A 12,175-nucleotide genomic window follows, 5' to 3' on the forward strand; every position below is an offset into this window, starting at 1 on the left:
GTAAAACACTGCTAGTACAGTTACAGTTTGGAACACACACACACAGATATATATATATATATATATATATATATATATATATATATATTATCATTATTCATTGTGCAAATAAGTTTTGACCCCAAATTTTGGGTCCAGGTTTGTAATTTTGTATGTCTAGTGCAAAAGATAAAATAATTAGCTTTCGTTTGACTAAATCAGTTTGTAGCTCTTTTCTCTTAATTAATAAGCCAGGTCTGTTTAAAAAGGACCAAATAAAATATTCAAACATTTTAGCCAATATTGCTTTAGTAAACAAGTGTTTTTGTGGTTTACTTTGCAGTTGTCAGTGCATGTTGTTTACTTTGGTGACTACTGATTGGTATCTTTTTTGGGGGAGAATGGAGCAGATTTCATAGAGTAATTTGGGGCCATTTTTATATAACTTTGATTAATGGAGTAGATATTTAGGTCTGATTAATTGGGTTAGTCTTTTAAGTATGGTTAGTGTCTTTTCTCTGAGATTTTTTTTTTTCTGGTTTTATAAATTGAGCATCAGACATACTATACATGGATATGGTTTAAAGAGTTTAGTGTTTAGTCAATTTGGGGACTGATTAAACCCTGTTGCCAAGGTTAAAATCAGTTCTAGGCTAGGTAGTTGGATTTAGTCATTTTAGGGGGCCTGATTCGTGAAATGAGAACTGGCTGTGGCCTAGGAAATCAGTTTTTAAGGCATTTTCCCCTCTTGATTTCCGTAGAGGGATTTTATGTAGGAAGTAAATATTGGTAAAACTGGCCAACAAAAATTCTGTTTTTTAAAGGTAATGCTGAAATGGGGGATGATGTCTGAAGGTCTGTATGACTATTAGTTCTAATTGGTAGGTTCAGATAATGGAAACACTTGTGTTATGAGACATTGTTCCATGCAACTACTTTTAAAAGACTGCTCAAATTGTCAGTAATGTTTTTAGGGGCCAGATTTTGGAACATAGTAATGGATTCTGAAGTTTTGAGATTTGACTAATGAATTATTGTCAAGATTTTGTTTGTTTGTTTTTTGTAAATCCTCCAGAGATATAGGTTACTGAAGATCTTATTTTCAACCAAATCTATTTGCGTGAACACCGGTCTACATGGAATTTGGAAAGTTTTTGCACACCACAGAGGGGGATCAAAATTCTGGGCCCGTTTGTGTCTGATTTTAAGGATTTTAGAGTTTTGGTCCTCATTTTTGAGGTCTTGAGTTGTGTAGACAGTAGAGTAGGACCCGGTTTTTGGAGCCCCGTCTTAGGGAATGATTGATGGGGTCAATTTTAGAGCTTTATCACCCTGTATTCTCTCGTGGAAGCTAAGCAGTAAGACAGTACGAAGTGAGTTATATTTAGGTATTTTATATATTTTTTTTTATTTAGTAATTATATGAATCTACTTGTATCCACACAGTTTTAGCTCTTGATAGATTGTAATTAACTGCTGGACTGGAAATTAGTCAACTGTCTGTATTTGGACTCTCTGTGGTCATTTATCATTGAAGCAGTAGGTCCCAAAATTTTAGGGCCTAAAAAATGGAACCATTTTTACTTTTAGCTAGATTTTGGGATTAATTTTGCTGACATGATGCAAGTAATAATTGAAATTCTTATTGAAGTGATTAGATATATTTCTGAACATTATCAGCATTTATTTTTATAGAAAATTAGTTGATTTGGAGATTTTTAAAAGTGTTTTAGCCATGTTTGGGTCAATGTAAAGGAGAAAGTCAATAAGTATTTTCTCCTTATTTGTGTCTCAAATGTATCAAATTTTTTTTTCAGTAATTCAGTATGTAATTGTGGTGTTTTCATACTTCTGTGTAATTGAGTCCAGATTCTCCCTGTGGGTTTCTAGCTTTTGATCTTTGTAATGGACTGTATTTTGGGGTCGTTTTCAATGGAGGGCCTTGTTGGGACCCTGCTGATACTCCAGATAATTTTTTCAATCTTAGTTTTGGGTTAAATGAGTGTTTATCTGTATTGTATATTCAAGGAAATTTCTACTTGCGTGATTTTATTTTGTTTTAGTTTTTATTATGTTTGAGAAAGTGAAATAGAACGTTGAATCTGGCAGTTGAAGGCGCTTTGCATTTTCGATTATTTTGTGATTCAGTCAGCTGACTTATTTTTGTACAAGTACATCATCTGACATTAATTTAAAGTATGAGGTGATTATTTTAATAACATAGTATTCACTTCCTTTATGTCTTTGTGTTCTTAATTTGTTTATTTTTCTATTGTTTTCTTCAGTTAAAGTATAGTAGCGATTTTGATAAGTTGGCAATGGTTTTCCTTGCGATTTTTTTTTTTCTTTTTTACTTTAATGTTATCAATTTGACATAAATTTCATAAATATACATGCATTTGTACATTTTCCTGGTTTTATTTGTTTATAATGTTTGTTTTGTTTTTTGATCCTCTTGTAAATTAGAGGGATTTTAAGAACATAATTTCAGGACCCTTAGTTTGATTTTCATTGATCGTTTCCTTTGGTGTTATTATACCTCACTTTATTTATTTTTGCATATTGATCATTGTGGGAATTCTTTTTCATTTGTTTTGTTTCATTGAGCAATGCAGGAATTGCGCTGAAATGCCTAAAATAAAGAAATGAAATACCTTTATCTTCGAGGCGAATTTTCACATCCAGCTATTAAATTTTATCTCCCTTTCTTCAAAGTGGGCCATAAATCATTTCCTCGCTATTTCTTCCACATTTTTCCTTCCGTGAACCGAAATATTTGGGTGTATATTTGCGGGTCCTTGTACAAGGCAACAAAACTCGAAATACTAAGGCACGTTCCTTCTCTCGGACCTTCTGCAGTGGCTGAGAGCGTGCGGTGACCTTGGGGCGCCGCAGGGGAAGCAGGGTGGGGTCGGCAGGGGCAGGGCAGGGAGGGGGAAAGGCTCTCGCATTGGAGGCACAGCTTGGGAGGGGAAGGAGTGTGGGGGGGGGGGGAGACCATTCCCCCGATACTATTGGTTGTTCAATCCACTTCGCTCCCTCCCTCTCTCGCTCGCTCGCTCGTTCATTTCCTTTCTCTCTTTCTCTTTCTCGAGCATGCCTCTCTTTGCTCCTCTCTTTGTGAAGCCTCCTCCGTCGGGGCTTTATTTCTCTTGTAATCTCTTTTTAATTGGAGAAGTGATGAGTGGGAGAGCAATTACTTTTTTTCGTATTTTTGCCCCTCCCTTCCCCTTCCTGGTCCTTTCCCCTTCCTTCTCTCTCTCCCTCTCCCCTCCCCTTCCGAACGGCCACCATTTGGTTGCCTGTCGGTTGCGCGTTCTCGTGGGACTCGCGGAGGGGGAGAAACTTCCTTCTAAATTTGGCACGAGTTGTGAGCGAAGCGCGCGTCCGAAGCCCCGCGAGTCGCGGACGAAGGCCTGTGAAAACGGGGCCTCCTGAACGAACGCTCCCGGACCCGGATTGCTTTTCAGAATTCATCGTCGCTTGCCAGTGGGGTTCGGGCGCGTCGCCTTTGGAAAGGGAAGGGGGTCGTCCGCAGTCTTTTGGGGAAGAAAAACGTGTTTATGGTCGAGGGGATGACGAGACGTCGACCCGTTTCGCAGTTTCGACCTCCGCTTCGACCTGTTTCGGCCGCCGGTCACAAATTCTTAATGAAACGAATACCCCCACATGGTTTCGATCACGATCTGGTCGCCAGGGAAGCTCAGGGCCACCAGACTGCACACACCAACATTTCTCTCTGTTTCCTGCTGGTTTAATTCCCTGGCCTCATTACTACTGCGTGGTGGACAGGCGACGCTAGCTCTCGGTCAGCTGAAAGGGAGAGGAGACAAAATAGCTTCACGTGTTTTATGAAATCCCCGAATAGATAACTCAGCCAAGAAGATGCAATAAAAGTAAATAAAATTGCATGAGAGGAGATTACCCCCGCCAGATAGCTGCCGGTTTTCTCGTAATTGAAACCCACCTCCACTCTGTGACGTCATTGGGGGTAAGGGGGGTGCAGGCTTTGTTCGCTCTTGCACGCTTCCAACTTCGCCTCAACAGCTTCGGGTCCTCGAATGTCTGCTTCAAAAGCCCTGGTGTTCAAGGGTTTCCTTCATTTCTCACTCTCTTTTCTCTCTTTTACCCATTTCCCTTCCCTTGTTCTTTTTTTATATATATTTTCTTTGTGCATATGTGGCTTCGTACCTACCCCGTGATACACAGGCCCTTTGCAACGGAGCACTCCACCCGATTCTCTGCAGCACTGAACGAGGGTCGAAAACGGGAGTAAATTTACTTGAGGAGCTTTGGTTATTCGCCCTTCTAAGGAGAGAGAGAAGAGAGAGATTGAGAGAGAGAGAGAGAGAGAGAGAGAGAGAGAGAGAGAGAGAGAGAGAGAGAGAGAGAGAGAGAGAGAGAAAACCAGTGACATTTTCCCCTCAGATTTGAGACACCCGAACAGAAATGTGTGCCGGATGGAATTTTCCGCCGGCGCCGTCTCGCTGATGGAAGCTTCGAGAACTTCGGGGCCGGTGAGCAAGCCTTCAGGGTTCTGGAAGGTTCCGTCTGGCTTTTGGTTTCGAGTTCTGGGATGTTGTGGCTCGCGGCTGATGTACAATTTAGGGTTTTTGAGGTGATTTAAGGGGATAAAAGCCAAAGGTCCCGATTTTTTCCCCCACGGTCTGTTTTCACCTAACCTCGATCAGTTTTATTTTCCTTTACACTTCTCATCCTTTTTCTTCTTCGTCTTTCTCTTCTTCTTTCGCTTTCCTTCTCTCACACATATTTTAACACCGGAGTCTTTCATCCTGAACTCAAAACTTCACCTTAAACTTACAGTATTTTTTTTTTTTCGTTCTTTTTTTCGTTTTTAACTTGGGAATCGCGTCTTACGAAAACTGCAGCCGTTCACACTAAAACCAGAAGCCTGTTTTGGGTTTTTAATTATATTTAAGGTTATTTACTTACATTTTGATGACATTTGAGCTTATTTACTTACATTTTGATGACATTTAAGGTTATTTACTTACATTTTGATGACATTTGAGCTTATTTACTTACATTTTGATGACATTTTAAAGTTATTTACTTAAATAACTGATGCTCGTGTTCTTCAATTTCACTTGCTAGAACCATCGGGTGTTCTGCAAGTGTTCTTCACGTGTTCATCAATTCGATCTCCGATATTCAGTTCTTTAGCCGTTAAGTAAAGGTCGTTTTAAATCTCGAAGCACTTGAATAGACTTAAAGTATCTGTTCTTCAACTTAAGATCTCACGAAGTCTGTTTTTGATAACGAACCACATTCAGACTCTCTCTCTCTCTCTCTCTCTCTCTCTCTCTCTCTCTCTCTCTCTCTCTCTCTCTCTCTCTCTCTCTCTCTCTCTCTCTCTCTCTCTCTCGCCTCTTCGTACACATAATCTCCCGAGTTCTTCCTTTTCCTTCTCCTTCCAGAACAGCGCGAGGGCTCGTGAAACCCTCGTTCAGATTGCCCCCTCCCCCCCCCCTCAAAAAAGAATATATATATCGTTATTCTGGAACCCCTGTACAGCTGGGGGTTTCCACTCAATGGCCACTGTAGCTTTAACCTCAATACTCGCATGTCGTAAAACTTCATAACCTCTTTTCAGTATTAAGGCTCAACCACACTGCGCCAGAAGCTTGCCTTGCTCCATCCGCTGTTTTTTTCTTTTTTCTTTTTTTTTTCTTATCGATATTATTATTATATATATATACTTTTAAATATAGTAATAATGGCGGCTTTTTTCGCGTTGTGGTAAAAACTTTGGGGATTTTTTTTTCTTCTTCTTTCAACATGATTAAGGTGTAACCACTACGTTGCGCCTCTCCTAAACTCCGCGTTATTGTGTATACATTTTGTAGTTTTAAAACTTTTATTTTTAATTATGAATAATGACTTTTTTTCTCCACCTGCTTCCCCCCTTTCTCTCCTTATAACATTTTTTTCACACAAAAGTTACTAAAACAAGAACCGGGATACATACACACTTACATACTTACTAATCTACTTACCCATCTACTTATTTATTAACCCACTTACCGTCTACTTACTTTCCAATCCACTTACCCATCTACTTACCAGTCTACTTACTAATCCACTTACTTACCGATCTACTTATCAATCTACTTACAAATCCACTTACCCATCAGCTCACATATGCATAACCTCACACATATGGTGTTTTTGTTCGCTGTAGACTTCGTTCATTTTTCATAAGCTTGGCCCCGTGATATATTTGATGATGTAATGGCATCCCAGGGGCAATATTTATACAAGTGGAAAGGTCGGGGGGGGGGGGGGCGTCGCCCTATGTTATTAGTTTTTTTTTTTTTTTTTTTTTTTTTTTTTTTTGTAATTATGTAAGCTTATACCTTTTTCTTTTTTTCTTTTTCGTAATTTGTTTGACTATAAATTATTAGTCTGGCGTTTCCAAAGAGGGGCTTGGAATTTCTAAGCGTCAGAGGGGGGTGGGGGAGAAGAGATGGTGTGTTTTGGGGGTATGTGTGGATAGATAGATAGGTAGATAGATAGATTGATTGATTGATTGACTGATAGATTGACTGATTGATTGATTATGCCAAATACATACTGTCATTGGTGTTCATGTGATAGATAGGTAGATAAATAGATAGATAGATTGACTGTTGGTTGATTATGCTAAGTACACACTGCCATTGGTATCCATGTGGTAGATAGATAGATAGATTACGTTAAACACACCCTGCCATTGGTGTCCATGGAGTAAGAATTATTGGCATGAGGGGGGGGGGGGGGAAGAACAGAAAAGGGGCAGCTTCGGAAGGGAAAAAATGCCTGAAAGGAAAGAATAAGCTGAAATTTGAAAGCCTTTCTGCTCTCGCATGAAGCAGCGCAGAGGTAACGAAAACAGAAGCGATGTCGTTAAACGAGCCAAAAGTTATATATAAAAAAAAAGGAAATAAGAAAAATGGAGAAATTGTGTCCGCGTTTCAAGACCTTTCAAATATCTTCGCTCAGACGCTTATATATATATATATATATATATATATATATAAACACATACATACATATACATACATATATATACATATATATACATATATATATATATATATGTATATATATATATATGTATATATATATATATATATATATATATATATATATATATATATATATATATATATATATATATATAATGTGTGTGTGTGTGTGTGTATAATCTAAAGGCTAGAATAAAAAAAAAGATAAAAAGACTAAGGAAAGTGACTGAAACTACAGATATTAAAGAAAGTTTGCGAGGCCATTAGCCCGCTATGTATGAGTATGTAGGATAAAGGTATATATATATCCAGCCAGGGAAGCCACGGACTATCCATCGATCCTTCCCCTGGAGCTGCTGGAGGGCGGGGGCGCCGACCCTGAGGCGGTTGAGGGCGAGGGCGCCGAGGGAAGGCCTCCGGGAGACGGCGACGCGGCTGCGGGAGGAGGAGCGGATGGGCGGCCGTCTAGGGGCACGGACGGACGGGAGGGGCGGGGGGGAGGGGGGGTATTTCGTCGTGTAAGGGGGGGGTGAGGGGGTAAGGGTGTAAGTGGATGTACGGAGAGGAGGTTGGGTATGTGCACATACATGTGCACATACGCACTCACAAATGCGCGTACGCACACGCGTGCGCGCGCACACACACACACACACACACACACACACACACACACACACACACACACACACACACACACACACACACACACACACACACTTTCTCTCTCTCTCTCTCTCTCTCTCTCTCTCTCTCTCTCTCTCTCTCTCTCTCTCTCTCTCTCTCTCTCTCTCTCTCTCTCTCACCCACACCCACACCCACACCCACACCCACACCCACACCCACCCACCCACCCACTCACCCTCTCACCCTCTCACCCTCACCCACCCACTCAGCCCACTCGAGCCCCGCACGCTCGTCGACAGCGCAACCAGTAAACCAGCAGAAGCAACGGCATGAAAGCGGAAGGCGACTGGAGGCGAGTACACATCCCGGGTTTCATTTCCTTTTAACTCTGGACGAAATAGCAGGGCGAGACGCCTCCAGAATATTCCATGCGCGACGCTCGACTATTGCCCTAGCGGATACGGGAGCTAAGGGTCGTTTTCCAGTGCTCGGGGCGGTATTAATGGCCCGCCGCACTGATCGTAATGGTGATGATAATGATTTTTGGTGATATTAGTGGATTTTTTTTTATGGGGATGGGGGGGTGGAGGAAATTGATACATGTACGAAAATTCATAGTAAGGTGGCAGGGTGGGTGGGTGGGGGGGGGGTTATTGAATGAGACTGTCGTTACGTCATGTTTTAGGGAAATGTTCGGAAATGGTTGGGTTTCTGGGGTATGGATTGGCGTGTGTGCGTGTCCGTGTTCGTTTTTTTTTTAATGTATATATTACCTCTCTTTTTGAACGTGATTTTTTTTTTTTTTTTTGACGTGGAAATGGTTTGTGTTGCATGTGTTATATTCCTTTTCGGTCTGTGTTGCTTTCAGTACTTTTATTGCTTCCATAATTAACGTGGTTGTAATCCCCTTTGGTGACAGAATTCCATTGCATGCTTGCAGTATGTTATTTAATACATCGAGTGCACTGAGGACATATATTATCTTTTTGTTCTTTTTGAATGAGAAATTACTGTTAGGAAAGATTATATGTATTGTCTTTACAAACTAGTATTTTATCTCAGTCATCATTACACAGTCTGTTCACACGCAGGTCATAAGTTGACGTTTGAATTACACGGAATAAATGTAAGTAAGCTGTAAATGAATGTAAGTAAGTGTTGTAAGTAAGCTGTGATGTTTTCCGGCGCCCTCGTGCAGCGTCACTGACCCCTGGCGTTTCCCCCGCAGAGGCCCTCGAGAGCAAGGCGCCGAGTCCGCCGGAGGGAAGGCAGGAGCGGCAGGGCGACGCCGGCGGGACCCCCCAGGCGAAGGCGGCGAAGGAGGCGTCTCGTCCTCGTCCGTCGTCGTCACTTCCTTCCTCCGTCCCTTCGTGTCCTCTCGTTCTTCCCACTTCGTTTTCCCCTCTTCCTCCTCTGCCTCCCGCTCCTGCAGCTGCTGCCGTTCTCTCCCCTCCTGCGGCGCCGGGCAAGCAGGCGGAGGCGGCGAAGGCGAGCCCGCCGAAGGCCTCGCCCGCCGCGTCGCCCCCGAGGCCGGCCGGCGGCCTCTGGACCTCGACCGGCCTGTGGACGGGGCCGGAGAGGCGCCCCGCGGAGGCCGCTCCCCCGCCGGCCAAGCCTCGCAAGATGACCGTGCCGTCGATCCTCAAGCGCTCGGGGAAGCTGTGGAAGGCCGTCTCGCAGGCGGGCGGCCCCCCGGCGGCGCCCGCGGAGCCGACCGACGGGGGCGCGGGCCAGGGCGCCCACCACCAGGTGTTCGTGGCCCAGGCGGGCGGCCCGCCGGGCGCGGCGCCCCCGCCCTCGGTTCCCGCCCCCGGCAGCCCGGAGCCGCCCGCCAGCGCAGCGGCCGCCCCGGTGCCGCCGCTCCTGAGGGTGTCCACCAGCAAGACGTGGGTCCCGCCGGCGTCGCAGCCGAAGGGCGCCGCGGACGAGGCCCCGGCGGCCGCCACTCCCGGCACCATCCAGCGCCAGCTCCACAGGTCGTTCCTCCAGCCGGCGGCCCCGCCCTTGGCCCCCGCGCCCCCCGCCAGTACAAACGCGGCCGCGCCCTCCGCCGGCGCCCCTGCCCCGGCCTCCGGCGACGCTCCCGACGCGGCGAAGGCCAAGCACACGATGGTGCTGATCCCCGCCTCCTTCGGGCTGCCGTCGTCCTCGAGCGCCGCCAGCGACGCCGAAGCGAGCCCCAAGGGCGCGGAGCCGCTCAAGTATTACCTGGTGTTCGCGCCCACGTCGTCGGGGCAGGGCGCGGCCTCCAGCGCCGCCTCCAGCGCCGCCTCCAGCGTGGCCTCCAGCGCGACCTCCAGCGCGGCCTCGGGGCGGGGCACGCTGCAGCCGCCGGCGGAGGCCGCGCCGAGCATCATGTCCCCACAGCCCGTGTCCTCGTCCTCATACCTGGCCTCGCTCCTGAAGGCGGGCGTGCCCCTCGTGCCCGTGTCCTCCTCGGCGTCCCTGACCCAGGTCTCGCCCTCGAGGAGCTACCCGCTCGTCTCCTCCGTGCTCGCCCCGAAGCCTCCGCCCACTGCCCCGCCCTCGCTCCCGCCGCCCCCAGCAGCGCCGTCGGGGGGGCGGGCGCCGCCCTCGACGGCTTCCTGCCCTCCAGCTCGGCCTCGGGCCATGCAGCGGTAGGTGTTCCATGTTCAAGTATCTGTTAATACGCGCAGTTTGCTTTTGTGCCTCGTAGTTGGTAGTCCCTGTTAGTAGTTCTGTTAGTAGCCCTTGCAGGAAGCCTTGCCAGTAGTCCTCACAGTTAGTCCTTGCAAGTAGTCGTTTTAGGTAGTCCTTGTGGGTAGTCCAAGTAAATAGTTCTTATAGTTAGGTAGGTAAGTAGAAGATCAGTGGCACTTGGCTAAAGCAAATGAAATCAAAGGCCACATGGCACTCTGTTAAAATGTTGTGGCGAAAAGGGTAAGAATGAGTTAGCGGTTAGGATAAGTGGATGGAAGAAGGGAATGAAGAAGAGAAGGAAGAGGAGAGAAGGAGGAGAAGGAAAGACCATGCGAAGTTAGTAAAGGCGAGGGCAGCGGTCCAGGGCAGGGCCGATCCCCTACTTTGGGCCTCAATCTCCTAAGCTCCCCCCCCCCCTCAACGAGCAAGGGATTGGTAGGGGGTAGGTAGGAACTTGCATATAATACTTGTAGGTAATCCTTGTAAGTAATCTTTCGAGGGAGGAAGAAGAGAAATCGCTCATTTAGAAGGATTTGATTTTTTTTTAAATCCTCTATTGCATTTTCAAGTTATTCTGGATCACGCACACACGCTCCATTCGTGTGTGTGTGTGTTTGTATGTGTGTGTGTGTTTGTGTGTGTTTGTATGTGTGTGTGTGTGTGCGTGCGTGCGTGCGTGTGCGTGTGTGTGTTTATTTATTTATTCGTTTGTTTGTTTGAAATACACCGTGGAAATCCTAAAATATACAAATATGCAATATTCATATGAACGGCACAAGTGCTACATTAATCTTATTCAAATGCTCATAGATAAAAATGCATAATGTATAACGCTAATATAGCTCAGATCCATGAATACTTCAGTCATCAAAGGACGAGAGATTTTTTTTAATACGAGTTTGTGAATTGGATTAGATATTCCTTATATTCCTTATAATTTTGATAAAATTACAAAATGAAGGTAATTGGAAAGATTGCCAAATTCTTCTCAATATCTTATATTTCTTATATTTTTAGCTCTTAAATCCTTCACTTGAGAAAATTAATATAAAGCGTGCATGGAATAACAACGTTAATATGACAGTAAAAGTGTCTTTGTAAACCTTGGCTTTAATGATTATCAAATTAGAATTCACATGATTACTCTTATTACAATCCGTAATTATCAGCTGAAATCTGATCAGAATGAAAAAAGGGGGTTTATGACTTAAAACATATAAACATGGTCACTTTAATCCCTCGGTATGATGAGTAACCCACTTATATTGCACATTTTGCTTTTTACGGATAGGTACTAGTATAAGGATCACGTTTTTTTTCTTCTTCTTCGTTTTCTCCTTCTTCTTTTTCTTCGTTTTTGTCTCTCTTCTTCATCTTCTTCTTCTTCACCTTCTTCTTCATCTTCTTCTTCTTCTTCTTCTTCACCTTCTTCTTCTTCTTCTTCTTCTTCTTCTTCTTCTTCACCTTCTTCTTCTTCTTCTTCTTCTTCTTCTTCTTCTTTTTCTGCTTCACCTTCTTCTTCTTCTCCTCCTCCTCCTCCTCCTCCTCCTCCTCCTCCTCCTCCTCCTCCTCCTCCTCCTCCTCCTCCTCCTCCTCCTCCTCCTCCTCCTCCTCCTCCCCCTCCTCCTCCTCCTTCTCCTTCTTCTTCTTCTTCTTCTTCTTCTTCTTCTTTTTCTTCACCTTCTTCTTCTTCTTCTTCTTCACCTTCTTCTTCTTGTTCTTCTTCTTGTTCTTTCACCTTCTTCTTCTTCTTCTTCTTCTTCTTCTTCTTCTTCATCTTCTTCTTCTTCTTCTTCTTTTGAGCCTCCTTCATCATCTTCTTCTTCTTCTTCTTCTTTTGAGCCTCCTTCATCTTCTTCTTCTTGTTCTTGTTCTTCTTCTTC

At 44.6% G+C, this 12,175-nt stretch overlaps 1 protein-coding gene across 1 annotated transcript; it reads left to right on the top strand.

Annotated features, from left to right (window-relative positions):
* The first annotated feature begins 8,330 nt into the window (after positions 1-8,330).
* On the top strand, positions 8,331-11,316 carry LOC119598734 (nascent polypeptide-associated complex subunit alpha, muscle-specific form-like). Its single transcript, XM_037948518.1, has 4 exons — positions 8,331-8,347; positions 8,500-8,570; positions 8,860-10,249; positions 11,310-11,316. The coding sequence occupies exons 1-4, from the start codon at positions 8,331-8,333 to the stop codon at positions 11,314-11,316; spliced, it is 1,485 nt and encodes a 494-aa protein (XP_037804446.1).
* Positions 11,317-12,175: the final 859 nt, after the last annotated feature.

The sequence above is a fragment of the Penaeus monodon genome, chromosome 41 (assembly GCF_015228065.2).
Source record: "Penaeus monodon isolate SGIC_2016 chromosome 41, NSTDA_Pmon_1, whole genome shotgun sequence".
Lineage (NCBI taxonomy): Eukaryota > Metazoa > Arthropoda > Malacostraca > Decapoda > Penaeidae > Penaeus > Penaeus monodon.